The sequence below is a fragment of the Gastrolobium bilobum genome, unplaced genomic scaffold (genome assembly GCF_033153095.1).
Source record: "Gastrolobium bilobum isolate Gb01-03AN ecotype WA unplaced genomic scaffold, APGP_CSIRO_Gbil_v1 utg16198, whole genome shotgun sequence".
In the NCBI taxonomy this organism is placed as follows: Eukaryota; Viridiplantae; Streptophyta; class Magnoliopsida; order Fabales; family Fabaceae; genus Gastrolobium; species Gastrolobium bilobum.
This window is the reverse complement of record NW_026897479.1, coordinates 99,687-126,782: the sequence shown is the minus strand read 5'-3', so window position 1 is coordinate 126,782 and position 27,096 is coordinate 99,687. Positions and strand designations below refer to the sequence as shown.

Here is a 27,096-nt window from a genome sequence, read left to right as displayed (position 1 = left end):
TTGCAAACTTATAAACAAATATACTTTAAAGGAGCTGTTTTTAGAACATGAGCTGTATTTCCTTTTTCTTTCCTTCAAAATTATGAATTCAAATAAATTAAGAGTTGTTTCACAATATAACGATAGGAGTTGCAAGATGTAAGTATTTCAATTGTGCTGTATTATAATTGAATTTAATTTTGATGAACTTTGAGAGAAAAAGTTTTGTACTTACATGTATTGTTATGTTATCATGTCATGTATATATTGGAAAATGAATATTTTAGATAGACATAAAGATAGTAAACAGGTTCTAAAAATTTTGAGAGGGCTCTACGAGTGGTGCCATGTTTCAAATCTTTGTGTATCTATTTCTCTCCTAATTATCTTATCATCTGAAAAATTAACATGATGGGACCGATCTTGATCAATATCTAACGAAAGTATAATCAAGCAACTCATTTCAAGCTCAAGAAGCCCATTAATATTTAAGGAATAAGAAAGCGTGTTCATCCCGCATATATATCATTCCGCAAACATACAATTATAACATTAGCGGCTCAGAGCTCCTAACCCTCAACAGCTAATGATCGAAAGACAAACATCTAGTTCCAACTAGATTTAAGAAGCATAGCCCACAAACAAACATACCTTGAATATGATAGGTTATTGAAGCTATTTGAATCCTCCAATAAATGTGGCTAAGGCAGCATAAATAGGTCATAACATCATGCTCAAACCTCAGGTCATATATCATTATAAAATTTGTTATAATTTAATGAGAATTTATAAATAAAGTTAAGATTCGGCGTGAAAGTAAAAGTTTTGCAAGTTTGCAAATAATTTATCTATTTTTTTAAGTTGTCATTAATATGATAATAAAAAACTAATTTTGGTTGAGGTATCTAATTATAATAATGATATAATAATAATTGAATTTATTATTATTATTATTATTCTTTGTAAGTTAAGAAAATGTGACATTAAACTCGGTAATACTGCCACGTTTCATGCGTTCTCGGTGGATCTCATATCATATCCAATATTTATATTTTATAATGTTTTTGCCCTTCCCCATAATTATCGGTGTCTTTCTACACAAAACGATGAATATTCTGATGATGGCCCATGTTTATATTGCCCAATTTTGGAAGGGAAATTGGAAACTTAAACCAAGTGATGTGAAGTGCTCATAAATCATCAGCACGATTTCTCACTTGTTCAACCCAAATAAACTACACAGGTCGCTGAGTTGTCATTCTTCTTAGTCCGTTTTAGGCTTTTAGCCATTTAAGTCCCTTACAGCTTTACCTAAAGGGACCATCCAAGTAATCAAACTTCAAATAGAACAGCCCCTATCTTGGGAATTTTATTCCATAGTCCCTTTTTTTTCTTTTTCTTCTCCCCCTCTCTCTCTCCTCTCTCCTCTTTCTCTCTCTATTTTTTTCTCTCTGGAGGGACCAATGTGCCGGGCCCTCTACATTTTCTCTCCCTATCTTGGTCTTTTGGTTTGAAAACTGCATATAACGACACTGGTCATATACGCGTATAGGTCAAGGGTTTGGTACTAATTAATAAAACGACTTTTTTTTCTCCCTAAACATGAGAAAAAAAATTTAGCCGGAAATCTCAATTTTCAAAGATATGATTTATACATTCAATTTATAATAATATTCGTAAATTTAAAATTTAAAAAAATTCAATTTCTCGAAAATTTCGAAGAATCCCGTGTATCTGAGTTTTTTTTTAGCCGGAAATCTCAATTTTCAAAAATATGATTTATACATTCAGTTTATGATAATATTCGTAAATTTAAAATTTAAAAAAATTCAATTTCTCAAAAATTTCGAAGTATCCCGTGTATCAAACGCCCCCTGAGTGAAAAGGAAAGAAAAGTTCTTTCTTTTTAATTACAGAAAAATATTTATGTCTTTGTGGCGGAAATTTTTATTTGCCACACATTATTATATATTCTCGAAAATATATAATATAATTTTTTGATAGACTTATTTTTTTGTGAGAGTGGCAAACAAGTTATCAGCCTCAACTGTAAAAAAGTTGAACCGGATGAAATTTGTTGATGCATTTTATTCTCATTTCATCATCTGTGGCGTGACACCATAGGTATAAAGATTTACAATCCCCGCTCAATTTTGCTATTGATTAAACAAATGGAATATTAATATTTGCTTAATAACAAGAAGATACTAAATGGTTGGTGAGCAGAGTGACATAAGTTTGAGTCTTTGTGATTCCAACCAGGTTTATGAATAAATCTTTAGTGTTACCGTTGCATCAGGATTCAGTGCATCTCACCAATGAGAGTATTACACATTATAGGAGAGAAAAAAAATTTGTCAGAGAAAATAAAACTTTAACTGAAGTGTAATATTTATATTGGTGGGATGTACTGAATCTTTGGTGCTACAGTAGCACCAAAATTTGTTCCAGGTTTATACACTACCCCAGATAGCCAATTGATGTGCGTTCAGCTTTATTTCTTTTTCCTTCTCTTTCGTTGTTAGTCTCCATAATTGCTCTGCCTCTAATCATGCTAAGAGTAAGAGGCAGCCCAATTGGCGAAGTAACCTCAAGACTTCTCTAACCCCTTGAGAATTCTTGACCAGTTTACCATACCATCCATCATACTTTTTATCTGTTAGGGTCAATTTGGTACACAGTAAGATAAGGTACTTCTTGTTGGAGGATTCAATCACATCTCCATATCTTAGACCTCCAATGGTTACCAAATACCAAAGACAAGCACCCTAAAATGTTGTCATTATGAAAAGCCACCAGGCAACATCCATAACATAATCTGAAGCGTGTTGTTGCAGTTATAAGTTTATCATTTTGTTATTAAATTCGTTTATCTTTATTTTAATGGTTTAAAATTAATTATATTATTTTATTAGTAAGAGTGTTATAAATTTTTAATTTAATTTAGAATTTCCTTATCTTGTTGAAGTTATAATCCTATAAATTGTTAATTCACTGAGCTCAGAAGGAAGGCAGAAGAAAATAATTCAAGTCTTTCTCCCAATATTTCAATCTCCCCCTTAAATTTTTCTTCCTCTAGATTCTCTCTATCTTTATAATTCTATTTCCTACATTGGTATTTTTTTTGGATGAAGGGAAGTAACCTCATGTCGCAATGCGCATCCATTTTATGTTTCCTGATAAGATACTAGATGTAAGGCAATTTGACTGCACATGAGATTAGCAGTTTCATTGAGCCAACACTGTTTCTAGGCAGAAAACAGAACCATGACATTATCAACGTAATCAGAGCACTAAATGTTGCCCGAGAAATGAGGATGATGTATCTATTGCAGTTGCAGGTGTTCTCCGGTGTATTTGATTAAACAGTAATGTATTATCCCTTAAACCGATAAGGAAACATATTATTAACAATTCAATGATTCAACCATTATTAATTTGGTTTGAGATGTGTGTTTCTAAGACGTTTTCAACGAAGTCAATCGATGTGTTTCTAAAGCGTCGCCCCGCTTGAAGGTTTAAGCCCTCTTTCTGCAGCATGCTGATTTCTATAGGGTCTCAATACTCCGTTTTGGTATGTTATATCTTCGTAGAATTTTAGTAGTTTCTTTCTTTTCTCTGGGCTTCGGTCCATCAATATACCCAACAAAAAGAGAGGGAGAGGGAGAGGGATACAGGAGACAAACGCAATTTCCAAGCGCCCCTCACCCATTCCCAGAATTTTTTTATTTTTTATTTTTTATTTTTCATATAACTCACCAGCAAAGAAAACTTATGTAGCATCGATACGACACGCGACACGTGACACGACACGACACTCCGACACGTCAATCCTAAAAAATTATGGATTTCGACACGTTGGGACACGTTTTAATATTAAATAATATTTTTAATTTATATAGTGTATATTTCATTTAATATTTAATAATTTAACAAAAAAATAAAACTAAATTAATAATACCTATCAACACGTTATAAAGATTGAAGCTTTAATAAAAAAAAATAAGAACTGGGATGAGAGAGAGATATAATATCAGATAGAGAGATCAAATCATATTAGAGAGAGATCAGAGAGAAGAAGATACAACAAGAGCGTGATAGGAATTGACAACAATGATGCTAAGATGTTCTCTTATCTACTTAAGGGGAAAAAAGACAAAAAGATAAAATTGATTTGATCAGGTGGAAGCTTTATTAATATATTTTAACTTTAAAAAAAATTAAAAAAAATTAAAATTACGAAAATGTCATTTGACCGTGTCGGACACGGTCAAATTCGCGTGTTGAAATGGTCAACGTGTCGAAAAAAGTCAACCGCGTGTCCGACACCGTGTCGGAGCGTGTCGGACCCGACTCTTCCTGTTTTTACAAGTGTCCCCGCTTCCTTGAACAAAACCATACAGAATTATTGATGTTTCTCACAGCATCAAATAAATGATCAACAACCAATTTAAGAAAGTATGCTCAGCGTTAGCATGCCAATTTGAACGGATGGATTTTCTTGAGGAAAACAATGACAAGGACACGAATATGAAAGATATAAACTGAAGCTAATTAAACTTTACAAATAATGAGAGGGAGAAAAAAAAATATGAAATGAACATTATATGAAGGTGTTATAGATAATATTATGAAACTAGCATGAATATACCGATGTTTTTTGCCCCCACATTTTTCTCCCTCTAAATTCTCCCATTGAATATCTTTTATATATCCTTTACCAGGTTGAGTAGTTACCATGGTCTCATTCCACTATTAACATCCATAGACCAAGTCCTGCGAGAACGTGGAGAGGGATCCGCGTTGGAACGAGATGCACTATTACTCCTTCTCATGGATCCAGAATATTCTATAGTAGAAGAAGCAGAGTGCTGAGGCCTAACTCCACCTCTCAAGCAACTAAACAAACTGCTAAACATTCTGCGCAATCCACCACCACTTGTCCTTCTCCCTCTAGATGATGTTGATACTGACCAAGAAACCCTCCTCGGTTCACCAATAACATTGTTAAACCCACCATCAACTTCTGTGTATACACCAGGAAACTCCCTCTCTGTTCCTCTTCTTCCTCCTGAAAACCTTCCCACCGCAAAACCACCACCTGGTAACCTCCAAATTGTCAACCCCACATTCTCTTCCTCGTTTAAGGAAACCAATTGCTCTGCTGATGCTGAAGCATCACGTGTATTCTGCTGTGGATCAGAAGGCAATTCATGGCGACAAACGGGGCAAGAATTTCGAATTGCGAGCCATGGTAAGATACATTCAGGGTGGTATATATGTTTGCAAGGCATTTCCCTTGCTGCGGTTCCAAGTTCAAAATGTTCCTTGCAAACGGCACAGTGTGATTCCATGGTCATGTGTCTCTCCTCAATCTCAATCGCCGGCAACGAATCCACGGCGGATTTTGACGCCGGAGGGTGCTGGTTGAGTCTCCCAACACCACCGCTGGCCTCAATATTAGAAAGCTGTTCCATTACCCTGTCGAATCCAGATCCAAGAAGAAACTCCGACATCCTCGGAGGCAAAGGTCTGAGACCGGAACCGGCACCGTCGTCGTAGAAAAGGTCGAAGCCACGACTGTCTCCGCCCTCGCGACTTGTCCCCTCCGCGGATCCACCGCGTAGCATGATGACCGGATTGAACGGTGAACGGTTACCGCCTCTGTTTCTGCAGTGCCGCCGGTGAGCGGAACGAGAATTCTGATCGATCATGTACATGGCCGCTGCAGCCGGGAACCGCCGACGTCGCCCGTCCACGTGGACAGAACGGTTAGGATTTTCGATTTCTTCGACAAATCCACTGTCGCAACCGGGACAAATCGCCACGTCTTCCCTCCATAACCTGATGAATCTATTACACCTGTAACACCAATAGGAAGACATGTACATATAGATCCGAATACCCTTTCCAACAAAGATAAGAAAAAACCAAACTTTATACACCCCCAGAATCGAATTCGCCGAAAGCTGAATATTACTCAGAGAGAGAAAGAGTGGGAATGGTAAAGTTCAAAATCAAATCTTGCAATGAAAGGTCAGAAAATGATTAATTGAATCTCTTCGTCATGGTTTCCATGAGAGAGCGAGAGAGCGAGAGAGAGAGAGAGAGATAGAGAGGGTGTCCGGTTGGACATCCTGGGGAAGAGAAAATGTAGGCGATGACAGGTTCATGTTCATGGTGTCGCGTGCAAGATGATAACAGCAAAAACAACGTCTGCGACACGTGGTGAGATCTCGTTGATGTGAACGAAACGACACCTCCTTAGCCGTAAAACGTCCTGATCCGTTGTAACTTCTACGAGTGATGTTGGCGCGAGATTCCAGCCTCTTTCTTTTGTTGGGCTGTCTGAAAATACGAAAAACAGAAATGTTTTTGTTTTTGTCACGGAGTAAAATTCAACAAGAATAACAAATGGACTACTACCCGTCAGAAAAAAAAAAATGAAGATAAAATTTCAACCAAAAAAGTGCGTTAAAAAAATATAAGGAAAAAATGTTTGTTATTTTAAATGACATGAAGTTATCTCATTTTAAAAGAGAGTTAGACATAAGAAAATATTTTTTATTTAAAATTTAAATTAAAAAAAAAATCACTCACTTTCTCTCTCGTGATTTTCATTCTTTGTGTCTATTTCTCTCTTAAAATGACATAATTTATGTCGTTTAAAACGACAAACATCAAACCCAAATTATTATAATAAAATAGTTTTAAAATTTGTTGAGTATTTTATTATGCAAAAAACATAAACTTATACGAATTATTATTATTGTTATTATTATTATTATTATTTGTAATTTATATAAAGAAGATTTTGTAACATGTTGTTGGGTCATGCTTTATAATCAGAAGAAAAGCAATGCGCAGTCGGTGGCTTTTTATAACTCAAGTTCTTTGAGAGAATTTGAGTTCTAATGTATTGGTTGATGGTTAAATCACTGTTGTAAACTTAAGTCCTGAATGTCCAACAATAATTTATCACTAAGCTGACTTTATTTGTTAGTTGATATGCACCATTTAATATATATATATATATATATATATATATATATATATATATATATATATATCATTTAATAGAATTATTTCAAAATAATATTTAGTGGGAATCGAACTCTTGTTATGAAGATATAAATTATAGTCTTTACCACTAAACTACTTGCATCATTTAAAATATTTATTATATAATTGAGTATAAAATATAAATTTATATATATATCCGGTTCATGCGGTTGAACCAGTGACCCACTGACCCGGTACCCTGACTGGGTTGATCACCAGTCCGGGTTTAATAACATTGGGTTAAATTCTATCTGTAGTAGTTACAGTGTTTTTGTCTTTTTTTGCATAGATAAGCAAATGCAAACACTGTTAATGGTTTGATTTAGCAATAGCACGAAAAGAAAAACGATTCTTGAAAACTGGATTGATTTACCTGAACAGGCCTGGCTCCATTTCTACCTCTCACATGAAAATCTTGCTTATTACATGAAAACGGTGCGAAGTGATCCTATTGTCAACCTCGGAACGATGACAGCGATCAAGGCGAACAACGAACCCTTCTCGTCTTGCATATTCATCATAAAAATACTTCGCAGAATCTTCAATCAGTTTTGTTTTTCGTGTATTGGAGGTTATTTGAATTTTGAATTTAATGTAATAGGAGCTGATTGCGTTTTGTATTTAATAGGACGCAATCTGCGTCCTATTAAATACAAAACGCAATCAGCTCCTATTACATTAAATTCAAAATTCAAAATTCAAATAACCTCTAATACCGTGTTTGTCTCATTCAATCCATGCTTTCACGCTCATTTGGGATATTTAATCGATTAAGAGAGATATTTAATCGATTAAATCTTCAAGACAACCATTTTTGCCAGTTTTGACCATTTAATCGATTAAATCTTCAAGTTAATCGATTAAAGAGGAGCAGATTGATAGATAATTTTAGATAAGAGGCAAAATGATTATTAATTAATTAATGAAGGCAAAAGGGTCAAAAAGCCCGCAGTTGGTCATCAATTATTTTTAAAGAGGTGGTATGTTGGTAGGGATGAGTAAATAATTTGCATAATTATTTAAATTAAAAAAGATTAATCACTTAAGTATGTGGATACAATGATATTTTATCTATGTTAATTAATTATGATAATAAGATCGTTAAATCTAATTAGCTTCTAATGGATATTTGAATGATCATGATTGATTTTAATTAATTAATTTAAATATTTAAAGTGATTCTTTTGCTTAATTAAACTCTTGATATATTATCTACCAACTCGATACCTCTACTTAAAGGAACAAGATCCTTACCACTTGAAGAAATTGTTATTAAACTCTTAGTATTTATAACAATAAATTTGAATTTGCATTTATCAAATATGAGAATGACATGGTTAAATTAAAGTAGTATGTCTCGTATAATGGTTGATTTAAATTGATTACCTTTTTATTTAAAGTAATTATTTTAATTAGGGAAAAAGTGTTTGTCATTTTAAATGACAAAAAGTTATGTCATTTTAAGGAAGATACAGACACAGAAAATTTGAATTTTAAATTAAAAAAAATCACCCACTTTCTCTCCCCCATGATTTTCGTTTTTATGTGTCTATCTCTCTCCTAAAATGGCATAACTTATGTCATTTAAAATGACAAACACCAAACTCTTTAATTAATTAGATTATTGGCATTTAACGTTATTTCATCACAAGTAATCAGGGACAAATAATAACGTATTTGAACAAGACATGAAGAAGTGATGATTGACGGCAAATAAGTAATTGCAATGAGTATTTTAGAGCAATCACTAAATTTAAAGCAATATTGTTTATATAAAGGAATAAATAAAATGCTCTTTATTTTGAAAAGAAATACTCAAATAATTAAGAAAAGTGATTAAAGCATTCTATGCTACAAAATAACTTTTAAACATTATTGGAAGTCTAATGAATATGTGGATATGATGAAGTTTTGTCTTAACTTGCGTAATCATTTAATTTAAAAATATTAATTAGTCAAATTAAAATATTGGTAAAGGATTTCTCTAGTCAATGGAGATAAGTTATCTCCGGTGAGCTCAAAACGACGTCATTTTGGGACGGAAATCAAGGTATTTTTGTAAATATAATATATTGCAGGTTATATTAGTCTTTATCGTTATAATTTTTTAATTTTATTATTCCAAAATGACGTCTTTTTGAGCTCACTGGAGATGACTTTATCTCCATTGAAGAAATACTTCTCCCTTAAAATATATGGATATGATGATACTTTATTTTATATTAATAAATTATGGCAACGAGGTAATTAATTAAACCATTGGATTTAAAGTTATTCACTTATATTGCGTATTTCTTTTTTTGGATTATAATGGGAATTGAATACTATACAAATTATATTACACACATCTCATAGGGTTGACAAAACGGGCCAACTCGACTAGACCTGGCCCAACCCACGTGCAATTTGAAAAAATGAGTCAAAAAACTCAATCTAACTCGACCTGAGCCGGGTTAATATTGACTCACGGATTGGCTCAAAAATATGGCTCGTGAGTTTACTTGAAAAAATGGCTCACGGGTTGGCTCACAAATTCGCTCGATTTAAATGAACCTGTAGTATTAATGCATCAGCTATGTGGCTTTTATCAGTTTAAACAATACAATTGTCTTACAGAATAATTTATAAAAAAAGCAAAATAGAAAAAAGTTACAGAATAAGAAGTAAAAAAATCGAGAATACAAAAAGCTTTCAATGTAGGAACTAAGGCCAAGACTGAGCAGCTAAGGCGATGAAGCTAGGGGCTGGCTGACAGAGCGCGGACGGTAGTGGCTGGCGGTTGTGTCTCAATTTCTGAGTGAGAGACCGAACAAAAATGGTAGTGATATGAGAAGATTAGGGACTTAGGTTTAGAGAAGGAAGAAAGATGATGGCAACGATAGTGGCTAAGGCCTGTGTAAAAATTATTGGGTCTGGCATGGCCTGTTAGTCTGTATAGTTCCCAAATTATAAGTCTGTCATAACCTATATTTAAAAAATAAAAACATTGACCCTGTTAATCTGTTTAAGCCTATTAAACATTCAACAATTAAAAGAATAACTAAAAGAATATTATTTTATTATTCAAAATTATTAAAATAATAATTTTATGTATTTTATTTAAAATAAATAATATGATATAGGCCGACATGTAGGCTTATAGACTCGACTTATATAAAAAAGTTCATAGCCTATTTTCTAAATTAATTTTTTTAAAACATAGACATGTTTTATTTTACTATTTATAATAGGTCAAGTCTGACCTAATATAAGATAGTCGTAGGTTCTGTATGTTGACCTAACCTATTTATCCCCTAATTATGATAAGTCTTTTAAACGTAAGCACTTTCCTATTTTTAAAAAGAAAAAATTGTAAATTTTTTCAAGACTCGTTTTTCTAGGGTATGAAAGTAACGTTGCAGGAAAAACAAAAAGTGGTGCAGATGACCCATAGATTAGTGTTTTTTTTTTTCTTTTCAAAAACATGTGGGCCGGTTGAATTTTTGTCCGTCTCTATGACACTTTTCCCCCCTACAACGTTGCCTTCACATTACCCATTTTTTTAAACTAGAAAAAACTTTAAATTAATGAGAAAGTATTAAACATTAAGGGTTTATTAATCTCATGTTACATGAGAGTACTATCTCATGTGGGTGATACAAATATATGGGGTCCACAATTTAAACAGAAAAAATAAAAGAAAATAAAAGATTGGCACAAAATTCTGGTGTAAAACATGAGATAGATATCTTATGTAGCATGAGACTATCATTTCCCTAAACATTAATATGCATAAAGAGTGTAAATTGTTATTATTATTTTTCATCTTTCTTTTCTTCTTCATCTTTTTATTAGATAGATGTTAGTGTAATCATCCCCAAACTACCCAAGAGATGAAGCGATAGGTGTACATTATAAAATGATTTTTATTTTATTTTACTTTTTGTAATGGGGAGTGGCGTAGCCCCATAAATAAATTACAAAGGATTCCAAGCGGCAAAAAAATTAATTTAATGCTTTTTAATAAAGTTTTTATGCATTTATTACAGATTTTGAAAAATTTACACATTTATTGCACAATGTGACGCCCCTTTTCGGCGTCACACCCTAAGGAGAGACGCCTCAATGGGGCGTCAATTGTGACGCCCAATTGGGACGTCACATGTGCGGCCCTATATATTCCCCTACCATTCTATTCACTCTTCACACCTCTTCTCTCACTCTTCATATCTCTTCTTTACCAAAATTCTGACATCATACATCCTTTATATTTAATTTAGTATTTTCATTTTATTTCTTATTCTATTCAAGAATGCGTTCACATCCTAATTTTGTTCATGTTGTGTTATATTACAATGGTAGGAAGGTAGAAGGTTGACAACGTGTCATGTTTGAAGGTGAAAAAAGGCCGACACGTATCCAACGCAAAACAACCATTGGCGAACTGCATCAGAGAATTCAGCAGAAGTTAAGTCTTCAAGGCAACCAATGTATCACTCAGATCACGACAAGGTTATGGCAATGTGATAAATAAATTAGTTTGCAAGTGGTTGACGATGAAGACATGGAGATGACAATGGAAGAAATTTTCAACCAGTCAAGGACAGATTTTCTGGAGTTGTATGTCGACATCGCCACAGCGGAGAATGTTCCATTACCGGTGAGGTCAGTTGATTTAAATTCTCCCTGTCTTCCATCAACGTTTGTCGCTCATGCGTCTCCAGTTGGTAACATTTCTGAGAGAGATGAAAATGATCCGACCTGAAAAATGCATGACTAAGATGACGACGATGATGATGAAAATATCGCAATGGAAGAACGTCTTCTGGCGGAGGATGCTAGTGCTTCAGAAGGAGATGAAGGTGGTGAGATGGGTGCGTCTCAAATCCCAGTATACCATGAAGCAGTGGTCATGCAAATGCCGCAATTGCATGACGTTGCGTCTGCCCCATTAGGAAATCATCATGAAGGCAATTGATATAATTTGTATATACCTGATTTATACCTGATTTAATACCTGATTTAGGAAGTTTGTATTAAAAAGTTTTAATCATCAGATGTAGGTGACGAAGCTGTTATTCCTTTTTGGGAAGGAATTCCGCATTATTCGTACATTGATTGGAGTTATCGGAGCGAACAAGAATCATGCATTGATGGTACGGTTTCAGGATCGGGTTCAGTACAAGGTCCGTGGCAACTGGGTGACAAGTTATTTATTAACCAAGAATTTGCAACAAAAAAAGATGTCCAAATGGCACTTAAGCACAATCTCATTAGGGAGCATCAAGAAGCAATTGTAATTGAGAGCACGCCTGCAAAGTTATCCATGGAATGTTGTGTGTATGATAAAGGTTGTCATCTCATTAGGGAGCATCAAGAAGCAATTGTAATTGAGAGCACGCCTGCAAAGTTATCCATGAAATGTTGTGCGTATAATAAAGGTTGCCCGTGGCGCGTGAGGGCGATCAAACCAGTGTTTGGTGAAAATTAGAAGATTACGAGATGGGGTGGAGATCACAATTGTTTAAATGACCACATTTCCCAGAGTCATAGACAGCTCGATGCGGACGTTATTGCGGATCTCGTTCTAGGTACATATTTATTGACGATAAGATCATCCATCGCCGCCTGAATGAAATCATCTGCCGGTGCGGTTCCTCCAATATTCGAGGAGTGGCCTGAATAATGTGCATATACATGGCCTGAAGTACTGCCCAGCATGTGGGATGGCGTGAATCCCTGACTCTGGGTGTCCGTAGCTAGAGTCTCCTCACTGTCATGGCTACTTAGGATAAGACCTAGTGCTGACCACACGTACTCAGTATCCTCTACAGACTAATCTGGCACGTCAGCATCAAGTCCTTGTGAATATGGCTGTGAGGACGACTGTGAGTATGCTTGATCGACCCCAGCCATAGGCATGGGACTGGCCTGGAAAACTGCCTCCTATGAATCCATGTATGGGTGCTGAGACTCCGACTGGCTAGGACCACCTGTATCCTGGGATCCGTGATGATACATCGGCTATGACCCATAAGTAGTCCCAATTACTGGAGGTATGAGCAATCCCTGAGTCTCGACCACTGGTCTCGGTACAATCATTGAAACAGGGAAAAATTCAACTCGCTCACGTGTACGTCCTAATCCGCGTCCCTCCTGTCTATTACGGGGAACCTCCAGGGACAACTGCGGATCATGCCGTGTCTGGATCGGGGGTGCCTCAGGTCCAGGCTCATCTACCCGTGAATTCTCCCGAAACATGCCAATAATCCTGCCAATCTCCTCATGGATATACTCTAAGCCGAAGCGAGGAAACTCCTCTGTAGTTGTTGCATGATACAACATCTCTAGACCATCAATCTGTATATAACAATGTGTAAGCAAAGTCAAACAAATGTAAAATAATTATGTTTGCTAAAATAAATGATAAACTCACCATTTGTCCAATCTTTGCTGCCCTCCGAGAAATGTATCTCTTTCCTCTCGCTCTGTACCACTCCATGTACTCATAGTTAGGTGACATCAACCCGAGTAATGGAGGGGGAAAAGCGATATGTTGCTCCCTGGCCCTGCCATCTGGAAATCCAAGGACGAAGCTTATGCCTCCAGTTCTCGTCAACTTTCCCCCGCAGAGTATGATCATGGATCACTTTCTACTTCCTGCTCACATCCGGGATGGGTTGATCCAGATCAAACTGTCGCATGCACCTATCCGGTTGACATGCCTCTACGGTGTGGAAGTAAATAAGGGGTGTGACAGCAAGCCAAAGATACTGCTGTTGTGGAGTCACGTCCAGCCACTGATAATCGAAATATGGTTGCCACACCACCTACACACAAAATGATAACGAATATACGGTGTTACATAAAATATACATGCATGATGTAATAACAAGATACTAAGTAACAACAACCTTACCTCATCTCTACATAGTGTATCCAAGGTTGCCCGATAATGGACAACCTCATGCGGCTTAAACCTTGCCACCGAATTAAACCTATCATCAGAAACATACATCATCAATCATCATCAAGCAAGTATACAATTAGTATATATGATAAATCATTAGCGAAATCGAATGAACTTAATAAAGCATACCGGCATCCATAATGCGTGCCAGGCTCTGGATGAGGAGGAAGGGGTGGAACAATGGGTGTAAATCGTATCCATGCTCAAATCTTTAGAAGAATATGGCAACCACCCATGTCAGATCGACCGACATCTGTACACTCGTACAAATTCCTGAAAAAGTGTGCCAGAACTGCAGATCCCCAGCTGAAACGGCCAACCTCATCAAATCCTCCCCCAAGCAACGGGACTAGCCGACAACCGATATTGCTACCTCCAGACTTGTCCGTAAGCAACCAACACCCCAGCATGCGGGCAATGTGCGCCTTTGTGAAATATATCTCGCGATCATGATCCCCGGCATGATCAGTCCATCGGTTATATAAATGATCCAAGAATGAGATGCGGAGGTCACCTGAATGATGAAACTCACTGGCCAGTGGTTGGGCGCCAAAAACAGCAACACAAACAGCGGGCCAATCCTCGGATGTAGATCTGCTAACGACAATGTCGTCAGTAGGCAATCCCAATATGTCGGCCACATCCTGCAAGGTGATAGTCATCTCACCCTGGGTCATGTGAAAAGTATGTGTCTCTGGTCTCCACCTCTCGACCAGAGCACTAATTAATGGGGCATCAATCTGAAATAAATTATACAATTATCACGTGTTAACAAATGGTATTGAATAATCACATAAATACAAAACGCCAAAAATTGCATACCTGGATATGTCGCATGCGGGCAACATGTATAAATCCAGCCTGTGTGAGGTAGTCGGTGACCACCTCTGGAATAGCGCCGGTAGGTGGCCCCCCTTGTGGTCTACCACGCCTGGTCTTTAGTCTATTCACGTGTTCCGTATTCCACACTCGCTGTGAAATATAGGCACTCTGCGTCCTCTTACGAAGGACGTCCCATCTATAAGGCCCAGGTATAATGTACATGCTAGGATCGGTAGGCTTTGGATCTGATGCAGAACCCGCAGATGATGATGAATCACCCATGACCCTAAACTATATAATATAAAACAATATTGAAATTAGTCACATGTAACAACACATTTTATGTACAAATTAATTAAGCAATGCCCTAATTTATTATCAAAAATATTAAGCATAAACCTTACGTTTTTACTACAATCGTAATTAATGTAATAATATTAATACGTAGTACAGTAATTTATTTGTAATTAAATAATAATAAAACTTCGGACACAAATTAAATCATACTGACATAATACATAACCCTAAGTATTATGTTAATTTCATAAATATGTACTAATAATAACGCCTAAGTGACTATAAAATTATCAGTACACTACTGCATTAATAACATCATACAAAATTTACTAAGTCACTATCACTATTTTCTAAATCACTAATTAATACGCTAAACCCCAATGCATAATTAAATATTAATAAAAATAACTACGTAACAAAAAAATTACTAAATCATTACAACATTCATAGCATGATACAGAATTTCTAAGTGTCTATCTTTATGTTCTAAGTCTCTAATATACGATAAACCCTAACATGTTCACAAGGTAGCACTGTAATTTAAACGTATACATAGCAGGTATTACGAACTTACCTAAGTTGGCAGAGCTTCGCTACGAAAATTTCTGCGTTCGGTCGGGAGCACAATCCGTGGTTAGAGAGAGGTGAAACGGTAAGAGTGAGAAGTGAAATGGTAAAAATGGGGGTATATATAGGGCTCAAATGAGACGCCCCTTTTGGGCGTCACATGTGACGCCCCATTGAGGCGTCTCCCCTTAGGGTGTGACGCTTGAAGGGGGCGTCTCATGTGACGCCCAAAAGGGGCGTTACATTGTGCAATAAATGTGTAATTATTTCCAAAACTGTAATAAATGAGTAATTAATTTATTAAAAAGCATTAAATTAATTTTTTTGCCGATTCCAAGCAGATATAACACTATTCCAATCTTCTTCCAATAGCTCTAGTAAACGTTGGGCAAGGTATTGATAGACAATGATCACATTACAAGTCCTAGGGGAGTGCTTCATTAGCGAGTGCGCATAACAAACAATAAACCCTTATAAAATATAAAAGATTATGCATAACGTGTTTTCAAAGTATAAAAATTATATAATTAAGTATTAGGAGATGCTATTGTAACTAGGGATATAAATGAGTCAGACGACCTATCAGAGATTTATAGCCTGACCTATCTTAGGCTTTACTTGGCCTACTCTATTTTTTAAATAGAGCAGATTTAGGTTTTTTTAAAAAATTATTTAAAAATTAGGCCATAGGCTTATTTTAAAAAGCCTGCAGCCTAGCCTTTTCATTTTTATAATAATATAATATATTTATGGTATATATTTTTCACTTAAAGACATATTTTGAGATCATGATTTGTAACATTAATTTTCAAAGTAATAAAATTGATGTTATTTTAACAAATAATAAATATTTTAGGTTAGACGTGTAAATAATTCAAAATTTTGGGAAGATGATAAGTGATTTTGAGAAAACTTATAATGTTTTTTTGAAGTTTTCTAAAAAAATATATAAACACTAACCTTATGTTGAGAGAGAAAACCTGAAGAGAAATTTATATATATAGAGAGAGTACGTTGAGAGTGAATGACGGGTGGGGGCAGGGTAGATGTGGGAGCCGTATTTAAGGTTGCATCTTGCACAATATGTAGCGAGTTTACGGTGCTTGTGACACGTGTCACACATGTACGAATTGCAGGTGCAGTGTGTACTATGCTCGCTACACATCATAGTGTGTTTCACTGCGCTAGGCCACCACTTGTCCAACTATAGACGCTTCACTATTCAACGAGTTAGGCCACACAGATAGCTTTTTTAGACAATGCAGTCTGCCACTTTGACTGGCCAAACTCATTTCTCTATTCACCGAGTATTATGGCCCCAAAAATGGTCACGTGTCCAAACGATAGTCACGTGCTATTGTAACGACTTTGTGATATGATATTTTGGAAAAAAAATTGATTAGAACGTGATATTCAATTTAATAGTATTTAATAGTGTGACAAACGGGTCAATGTCTCGAACAATTTTCTGAACAATTCAATTGTTAACTAGGTAAGGAGTCATGAAAAAATAGGACTACTAATTATGCAATCATACTTTTTGAAAGAGAGAAGCTTGACTTTCTACACGAAATATCTATGGTATTACTGCTGTACCATTCACTCAGTACATCTATCCAATAAAAAATGAGGAATGACTGTCATCTTGTATGAAAAGAAGAGAAAAATATTTTTTTTATCCAAGTGTCATTTGTTGAATGACAGATGTACCTACTACAGATGTACAGAAGATGATCTCCTTTCTACAAGATGTGGCAAATCGAGGTATTAGTCATAAAATTATTATTAGTTATGCTTAGTTTTTTTTTATTTACAAAATTGAAAGATAGAGATCGATTTGCATTCTTCTTCTTTAAACAAGAGAAAATAATAAAAATCAATATCATGTAATACCTTGTGCTACAGATGAGTCCCTTTAATATTCATATTTATTAATTAATATAAGATAAAATGGCAATCTAACTCTATTTAGCATTAAATGCTTAACTTGGAATTTTCATGTTTTAGATTGGGTCCTCCTAGCTGTCCTATTTGTAATTTTCATGAGGAATTCATTATTTAAATGGCACGTGACTGTCCAAAGATTAAAAAAGTTTAGTCTAATCTTTTGAGGCCAAATTTGATAAATGATTTCTTTGATACTGATTTAGATGCTTGTCTTTCCTTGAATATTCAAAATGTAACTATTTTGTGCTTTGATGCCCCCTGGTCATTGGATTTTGCTGTTACTGTTTGGTTAGCCTGGCAGTGGAGAAACAATCAGGTGCATGGTGTGGAAAATAACAGGAAAGCATACAAGGTGCAGTCCGTAGAGAGTCTGGTTCGTGAGTATACACAAGCCTGGATAACCTTCTATAGGGACAAAGTTGACCAAGAATTACATTTCTGTTCCTATTAGATGGTTACCTCCGGACACAGGTTGGGTGAAATTAAACACAGATGGTGCAGCCAGGAGTGATGGCATGGGTGCTGCTTGTGGAGGAATTATAAGAGATGAAAATTGTTATTGGATAGAAGGGTTTGCTTACTATATTGGCCATTGTTCAGCTTTTGTTGCAGAATTATGGGACATCCTCAAGGGCCTTGAATTTGCTTGGGCTAGAGGTTGGAGACGCTGCATCCTAAAAAGTGATTCAAGCTCAGTTATCACTTTGCTCTCCAACAGTGGAAGAGCAGCTCGAGAGTCTCGCTTAGTGACTCAGATTCGAGCATGGTTACAAAAGAATTGAGAAGTTCACCTGGTTCATGTTTTTAGAGAAGGAAATAGTTGTGCATATTGACTTTCTAAATATCCTTTAGACTATCCTGTTGAGAATAATTTTTGTGTTTTTTCAAACCCTCCCCCTGGTATTTGTTCTTTGTATTGGGTTGATTTGTCTCTGTCTTGTATTATCAGAACGATTTTATTTAATTGATCTCTTTGGGGAGTTGTTGTTAACCCCTTAGATTACCAAAAAAAAAAAAAATGCTTAACATGGAATTCCCTAAAATACTTATCCCATTTAGTGTTTGGATTTTTTTTATGTTAGAAGCTATAAGGTAAAGCTAAAAAAAAAACTTAAATAGAGGGAGATGTTATGTTTATTAGTTATTACCTTTTTTTCTTATTATCTTTTACTATCAAATCTTAACCATTGATTTTTGTCAATCTAACAGTTATAATTTATTGGGTCACACTTATTAATTAATTATTAATTCTCAGTAAATTATAACCGTTAGATTTACGAAAATCAACAGTTAATATTTGGTAATAAAATGTAGTAAGAAAAAAGTTGTGAGTATAACCTCCCCTAAAACAAAATGCTAACAGTTGTTTGGTTATTACATAAATTTTTTACACATTTCAGGAAAAGCCTATCTATCTCTATAGCTCTTCATTTCAAAAAAAGCATATAATTCAAGAAAAGTTGATAAGAGTTTAAAAAAAGTTCATTCTAGGAGCTTTTGGCTTCTAACTTTTTTCTTCGTTATAAAAAGAGAGCTTTTCATTATAAGAGTTTTTCTCAAAACCTATTCGGCCTAACTTCTTCTTATAAGGAGAAGATAAGCTAAAAATAAGAGGATCCAAATAGACATTTAGTCAAATATGTTTTTATAAAAGCTCTTATTATAAAAAATTTTATAATGAAGAAAAAAAGTTAAAAGCTAAGAGCCTATTTGCACCTCTCTCTTTTTTTAAGTTAAAAGCTACTTAAGTTAAAGTTATAAAAAATAAAGCTTAAATAATAAAGTTAAAAGCTATTTGGTGATTACATAAAGTTGTTGTGATAGTTTTGAAAGAGGGGAGATAAAATAATTTATTATTAGAATGCATTATTAAGGTAAAGGATAAAATTTATAACTACAAGTTTAGATTAAAGGTAAAATTGTAAAATAAATATGAGTCAAAAAATGCTGGCATAAATCTTAAATAAAAGCTCCTAATTACTTTTAGCTTTTTTCTTTATCGTAAAAAAAGGCTCTTTTTATAATAAGAACTTTTATAAAAACATGTTTGGTTAAGTTTCTGTTTTTAAGTTAAAGATAAGTTAAAATAAGACATGTTAAATACGCACTAAAAGCTCCCAATTTTTTAAAGAGGTAGCTAGCTTATTTTATCCTCGTATTTATTATAGAGTTTTACTCTTATTCTAAACTTTTATTTATAAATTTTAACCTTTACTTTAATAATTCATTTTAGTAATAAATTATTTTATATTTTCTCCTTCAAGACTATCCGAACAACTTTATTTAAGTGTTACAAGAGACAACCCATTTTTTCATCCATATGCATATTTGAGGAATCAAATCTTAAAAAAAAAGAAAAACAAATTGGGGACCAATATCTATTTACTCAATACTTAATTATCATTTCTTGAAAAAAGTCTTAAATTTGATTTTATTTTTAATTATTATTGATCTCATTTTTTAACATAATAATAATCAATAAATAAAAAGATAAAAGTATTGTGGATGCTAATCATATACTTTACATGATATGTATCATGTTTTTATCATAACCAATAAATAAGGAGATATAAAGAGATGAATGTTAATCATGTATTTTGCAAGATATATATATCATACATTTTATCAAATTAAGTGGTTCACAAAAATTCGATGAGAAAATTCCACTATAAAAAATATAACCATCTACTATAAAATATGCCCAAAACATTTCTTTGATTTTTAATCATAGAAAATTTATATTGCTAAAATGTTTATTGATGAGGAATTAGAGGAAATCAAATATTTATAGATGGTTGAATGTCCTTAAATATTTTTATGGCAGACATCTATCCTAATCCTAAGATTTTCTTGAAAAATATTTTTTATTACTTCCATCTTCAAATCATTAAAGTAAGGGTGAGATACCAGAGACAGGTTAAAAAAGAGAATGAAAGACAAAATAAGAGCGCTTTAGCTTCTGTATATTAAATCTTGAGAGAATAAAAATATTCACAGTTGTCTTAATTTGGATTGTGTCTCAGCATATCATCTTTAAATTTTGGTGTGTTGCCACTTTTTTCAAGAATATTACCCTCTAGTTTCCCACGTCCGTTCATATATGCAGTAAATCTACGGGAATTGATTATTTACGAATCTAGAATCCCAATTTTTTTTTTTTAATATTCAACAAGGACGTGAAACAAGCATTCCAAACCAATAAATTAATAAAGGATGGGCCGACCAAATGCTTCTCAATTTCTTATTATACAATGGGGTTTTGTGTTTGTTTATACTTTCTATTGTTGGTTGTTGCCTTTTTCTCTTATAACAAAATATAGCTGAGAGATAAAAATAATTATGAGTGAATGGACAATTATGAGTTGTTGTAAAAGTGGGTGGTACAAGCTCCAACCTCACTTTAAAGTTTTAACTAAATTAGCAATGTAATATATTGTTCACAATACTTCTTGTTTAGGACATTGCTTCTTCTTCTTTTTTTCTTTTTTTATAATTTCATTGTTTTTAAATTAAATTATAAATTATTTAGATATTTAATTTCAAGTTCATGTGAGAACTTATATAGAAATTGGCCTAATGAAAGTCCACCGGTAAGGAAAAAGACAATAGAAACGATAAAGATTGTACAGCCGACTAATTAAATCCTTTTATTGTATTTTTCACATGTCTTATAATGAAAATATCTCGTGATAATTATGCAAATATATTTAGGAAAATATAGCTTTCATATTGTAGAAGGAATTTTCTTCTCCTGCAATGAATTAGCATTATATATTGGGTTTATCGTTTCTCAAGTTGCTTGAGATAATTTTATTTTTGGCTACTAAATTATAACCGTACAAATATGGATTAATGGTGATAAAGGAAGAGAGAGAAAAATGAATCATAACCATTCAAAGGTGAATCAATTAATATAAGAAAATAAATAAACAAAACGACGTAATTTTGGAGTGGCCGAAGATAAATTTATCTCAAGTTGCCAGAGAAATATTTTTTTCTTATATATTATGAGTAGTACATAGTTATAATTTTAAAAGCTGCTTTTTTTTTCTCTTCTTAGAGGCTATCAGCTGACGTGGGAAAGATAGAAAAATTAACTTTAATTTACAACTATATACTACTGATAGTACATAATGTTAATTGGTGGAGAAAAAGTATCTTCTCCTACAATATTAGAAGTTGGGGACCCATATATTTATTGCTAGAACTTGTAAAATTATAATTGAAATAAAAATATGGGTAGAGCAAGTACTTAGAAATTATTTGGACTAACCCAAACCAATAAATTAATAAAAGTCAGGATTATTTTACACTAAGTTACACTCTTATTCTTGTTTGTTGATCCCACTTATATCTAGGGGCTCTAATTTTTATAGGATCATTTTACACTAAGTTACACTCTTAATCTTATTCGTTGATCCCACTTTATATATAGGGGCTCTAATTTTTATGCCAGTACAAAAATATATTGTCGTCCCAATTAATTATAGGATTTGGTTCGGATCGAGATGTTTTTGCGTTTGTTTATAGTTTCTAATGCTGGTTATTACTTTTCTCTCTCTCTCAATATATAAATGAGGGGGATATTTTAACTACTAAAAGTGTCTACTACCACCTTACTACCTATCAAATCACCATTGGATCAAAGAGAGAAAATGTTAAAAAAAATTTGAAGAGAGAGAAAATGTTAATCCAATGGTGATTAGATAGGTAGTAAGGTGGTAGTGGAAACTTTTGGTAGTGAAAATATCCTCCCTCTATATAAATAGTTAGGAGATGAAAACTCAAAAGTGAATGGACGTTTATGTGATGTTTTAAGAGAAGGCATGGTACAAGCTCCCAATGTACCTCACTGTTAACTAAATTAGCAATATAAAATCATCTTTACAACACTTATTGTTTATGATATTTATGTCGTTTTGGGGTCGCAGAGATTATTTTTATAGCATAATTAGAAACACTTCTTTATATTTTTTAATACCCCTTTCACTCTCTTCCTAATAAAAACACTAGAGGCAACAAATAATTAACAAAGACAAGACGTTAACTAATGAACAGTTTCGAGGAAATAAATAATAAACCATAACAAAACCAAAAAAATAAAAACAAAAAATCCAAAACAATCAATCTACATGGAAAAAACCAAAAAATATATTAAAACCACAAATTATGTTACTAAATACACATGCTGGCAGCCATACAAACAACATAAAACAATTGACTAATCTTATTCTCTCTTTTAATTAGTACCATTGTTAATGTAAAAATGGCTTGAATGTGCTCACCATCTTCATTACCCGATCGACGAAGGAAGTACAAGAAACAACAGTTCCATCGTTCCCAGCCAAGACCCTATACTTATCTCTTCGAGTAAAGTTGGTGCACTCGAACCCTAACGTGGCCGCCAATATTCTCTGCACGTAGTTGGCCACATCGTGTGGGCTCTTACCGGACGAACAGGTCGCTTCAACCGGCAACTGGTTCAAGAAAGTAACCTCATAAACTGGCCTTGGGTTCATGAAGAAGAAAATGGGGTCCAAACCCTTCCAACCCCTCGCAGTGGTTGCATGAAAGAACCCTACTCTGTAGTTCATGGCCACAGGCACTATCCGGTCAGTTAACTCAGCAAAAAGGGCACTGAACCTTAGAAGGAAAGGCTCACGACAAGTTGTTCCTTCAGGACACACTACCAAATCCCCTTTGGATAACTCACTTTTGATTTTTTCTGCATCCACGTGTCGTGTCCTTGTTAATCTCACCGTTGGGATCGGAGAGAGCATCTCCGATAACCTGGATATGGAGTACGTGACTGCCGGAATTTTGCGGTGGAGTACGGAGGAGAGCACGACGGGGTCCATGAGAGTCCGGTGAGTACACACGAATAGGACGCCGGAGTTTCCACCGGAGGGAGGTGGTGGTGTTTTGCCCTTTACAATGACCTTGCCACCAAATAGCCTTGAGATATGGGGAATGGCCCAAAACGGCAAAACAAAGCCCACGGTGATACGGATCATGGCCAGTAAAATGCCTAAGGGCATCCATAAGAGGATTAGTAGGGAAGTGAACGGCGTTGGCCGCTTCACGAGGCGGCCGTCGTGAAAGACCACCGGGTGTGGCCGGAGATGCTGGTGTTCGTACTTTTGGCTTGTCACAAATGGTGGGTGCATTTGTTCCTGCATGTCACAAAAAAAGTCACTTTATTTTTCCAAAATTATAATTACAACATATTTTATTATAATATTTTACAATCATTTTTATTATTATTAAATTAAAATTAAAATCAAAATTAATGATTCTCATTTTGATGCTATTTTGTAACCATTAATTTGATTTTAATCCAATAACAATAAAAATAATGGTTAGAGATGGTAAATTAAATTAGTTTTGAGTCTCATTCTTCATATATATGTTGATGGTATATATTGTATAGTAACTTTGGTTAAATAATTAATTATATACCTTGCAAAGCTCGGCGAAGGAATTATATGTTGATGTAGTACTAGTACTAGTACTAGGCCTTGCCATACCCAAAGTAGGTGCATCATCATTATTGAAAAGCTTGGCAACTCTTTCAGAAATGGTATTAATTGAGTCACCATGGACCAACCCTGTGGCGAGCCCAAACCTATTAACGGAGAGTTCACTTCCAACCACCTCGTCTGCATGTAAATGCTCCTTTACAAACCTCTCTACCATTATTCTTGGCGTCTTGGTGACCACAACCTTCTTGTCATAGGAGCTAAACACCTTCCACGCGTCCATGTCAAGATCATCCATGTAGAACTTAGGCAAAACTGCCCTGGCCACCGATTCAATCTCAGACAGGGGAACCCCTGCTACCGCCACGAAGATCATTAACTTCAGCCCTGCGTCCCCCATGCCAACCATGTCAAGAAACCGAATCAAAGGCCATAGTGTTAACAACAACACGAAGCGAATCAATCCCGATGCTTCAAACGCTACCAACATGAAGTAGGAGAATGCATCCAAGTCCTTCACAAGCGTGCCTTCTAGCTCAGACACAACAGACTCCATTAGGATTCTCTTTGATCTGTTTGTACAATTGACCCTTGCCGTTTTGCTATAACTTTTTTTTGTGTTTTGGAATTTTTGAGTTTGCTAATGTTTCACTCTTGCTACTTAATTAAAGGATGATGATATTGGGTTTTATGGTTATAAGATTTAAGGAATTGGGCTCTTATATTTATTTGACTAGTCTCTAAAGCTTGGGACTAGCTATACGGCAGTTTACCTGTTTTACAACCACCTCCTCCCTCCACATTACTCCACTTGTCTTTTTTTTTCTCCCCTCCTCTCTCTCTTTCTCTCTCCGTGATTTTGGGTAGATATATCCACGAAGAATAAAGGATTATAAGCCACGTTTATTGGCTAAGATTGATTACTTAACCCCAACGATAAAAAGTATAGACGGGTACTTTTTTACACCTAAAATTGGCGCGTCTAATATGAGTATTTAGGTTACTTACCATTACTTAAAGCATCCTATTTTTCTATAATAGGAAAATTTATGTCGTCATACTGTGCATATATATGATGTTGTTGTATGGGGCGTACGAGACAAAACATAATACTATAGTGGTTTAAAACTCTTACGTAATTAGAAGTGACCACACTTTTGACGTATTGAATTGAAAGGCGTGTGATGTAAATATGTATTCTTCGAGTGAATTATACTTGTACGTATACGATTTGAAGTTTTTACGAAAAATAGCTCTCAATATTCTAGTTTTAAGTCATACGAAGAAATTACTTAGTAACGTATACGTTTACTTATTTCTTTTCGTTTTTAAGCTTTAAACGATTATTTTATCAGAAAATATGTGAAACATATATTTTTTATGATAATATTTAAAACTGTTGACTTGATTACAATTGAATTTGAATTAAAAAAAGAAAAGAAAAAGGAAAACATTATAGAATAAGACTAACACAGCGGGCGGCATCGAGTGGTAACGTTGTGCGTTTTCATGAAATAAGCTTACGATTTTTATATATAAAACTTCAGAAAAATATTTTTGCAGTTAATACAGATAAGTTATCTGCATTTATTTTTAAAACGACGTCGTTTTGGGATTGAAATATTAAAAAATTATAATTATAAAAACTATAATAATCCTGAAATAAATTAAAATTACAAAAATATCATGATTTTCTTTTCAAAACGACGTCGTATTGGACTTACTGCAAATAACTTATATGCACTAACAGCAGAAAAAGCGAACTTATAAAACTTATTAAATTTTATACTTAGCAATAATAGTTAAAGTTACATATTTTAAAAAAGATAAGAATTTGAACATGTTAAAGAAGAAGAATGGTTGGATGTGATGATAATTGAAGAGACAATGCTATGAATTACGGCTCTGAAGTTACAGTATTGATCTTATATGAATTTAAAATCAAAGGGAGGTGAAGAGGGCACAATTACGGAGGGTGAGGTGAGAATTCAACGAAGTTTATGTAAATAAAATAATGGAGATTAATTTATCTAATCTGGACGTGTGATTCAATATTTTTAGAGTGAAAAAAATTCTCAGGTTTTGTTTGGAAGTTTGGAAGGGAAGGAAAAGAAATAAATCCAAGGGGAAGGAAGGGAAGGGAATTGAAGAGTATTCCCTTCCCTTGTTTGAAAGTTAAAAAAATAATAAGGAAAAAATTGGAGGGTTAATGAGATATTTTTACAATTTTACCCTTTTTTAAAATTAATATAATTATTATATTTTACAAATATAATTAAATTTAAAATATCTAAACAAAATTATTTATGCATTTTTCACAGTACTAAAAAAGATCATATTTTCGACGAAATTTCTAATTGCTAACGACAAAAATTTCAACAAAAAATTACTTTTCTGTCGGAATAATTTTCATCGAAAGGCGACGGAATTTTTTACAAAAAAAAAAAGTTTCAGTAGAAATTTTCGACAGAAATTAGTTTCAGTCCAAAGTTTTGATGAAAATTATTTCTTAAATACTATCGACTAAAAAATGGATTCTGTAAAAAAATTTGACGGAATATTTTCTGTCCAAAATCTTCGATGAAAATGTGTCTCGAGGAAAATTTCGACGGAAATATTTTTGTTTAACATTTTGAGGGAAATATTTTTGTCTAAAATTTTGAGGGAAAAATTTCTGTCGTAACTTTCGACGAAATTAGGATTCTGTAAAGAATTTTGACAAAATATTTTTTTCGTCGAAAATTTTTACAAAAATATTTTTTGTCAAAATTTCCTGACGGAAATGTGTCCGTTGAAAATTTTCACATAAATATTTTTTACTGAAAATTTTGAAGGAAATATTTTTCGTCGAAAATTTTCGATGAAAATATGTTTTGTCGAAAATTTTGACAGAAATTTTTTTCGTCACAAAATATGACCAAAATATTTCCGTCGAAAACTTTTGTCGGAATTTAAATTCTGTAAAGAATTTTAACAAATTTTTTTTCGTCAAAA

At 34.1% G+C, this 27,096-nt stretch overlaps 3 protein-coding genes across 4 annotated transcripts; all 3 read right to left on the bottom strand.

Moving 5' to 3' along the window:
- Positions 1-4,563: 4,563 nt before the first annotated feature.
- LOC133307270 (E3 ubiquitin-protein ligase RDUF2-like) lies at positions 4,564-6,102 on the bottom strand. Its single transcript, XM_061507756.1, has one exon. It carries the CDS (start codon positions 5,868-5,870, stop codon positions 4,713-4,715), a length of 1,158 nt encoding a protein of 385 aa, XP_061363740.1. The 5' UTR covers positions 5,871-6,102; the 3' UTR covers positions 4,564-4,712.
- Positions 6,103-14,193: 8,091 nt separating this feature from the next.
- Positions 14,194-15,094, bottom strand: LOC133307249 (protein MAIN-LIKE 2-like). Its single transcript, XM_061507727.1, has 2 exons — positions 14,813-15,094; positions 14,194-14,730 (listed from the first exon to the last, which is right to left on the bottom strand). Exons 1-2 carry the CDS (start codon positions 15,092-15,094, stop codon positions 14,194-14,196), a joined length of 819 nt encoding a protein of 272 aa, XP_061363711.1.
- Positions 15,095-22,878: 7,784 nt separating this feature from the next.
- On the bottom strand, positions 22,879-24,757 carry LOC133307266 (glycerol-3-phosphate acyltransferase 5-like). 2 transcript variants are annotated; one of them, XM_061507748.1, is made up of 3 exons: positions 24,287-24,757; positions 23,429-23,796; positions 22,879-23,335 (listed from the first exon to the last, which is right to left on the bottom strand). In XM_061507748.1, exons 1-3 carry the CDS (start codon positions 24,656-24,658, stop codon positions 22,879-22,881), a joined length of 1,197 nt encoding a protein of 398 aa, XP_061363732.1. In that variant the 5' UTR covers positions 24,659-24,757. The 2 variants fall into 2 exon arrangements, with proteins under 2 accessions (XP_061363732.1, XP_061363731.1); XM_061507747.1 differs by having other exon boundaries at positions 22,879-23,796; positions 24,083-24,757.
- Between the last annotated feature and the right edge of the window lie 2,339 nt (positions 24,758-27,096).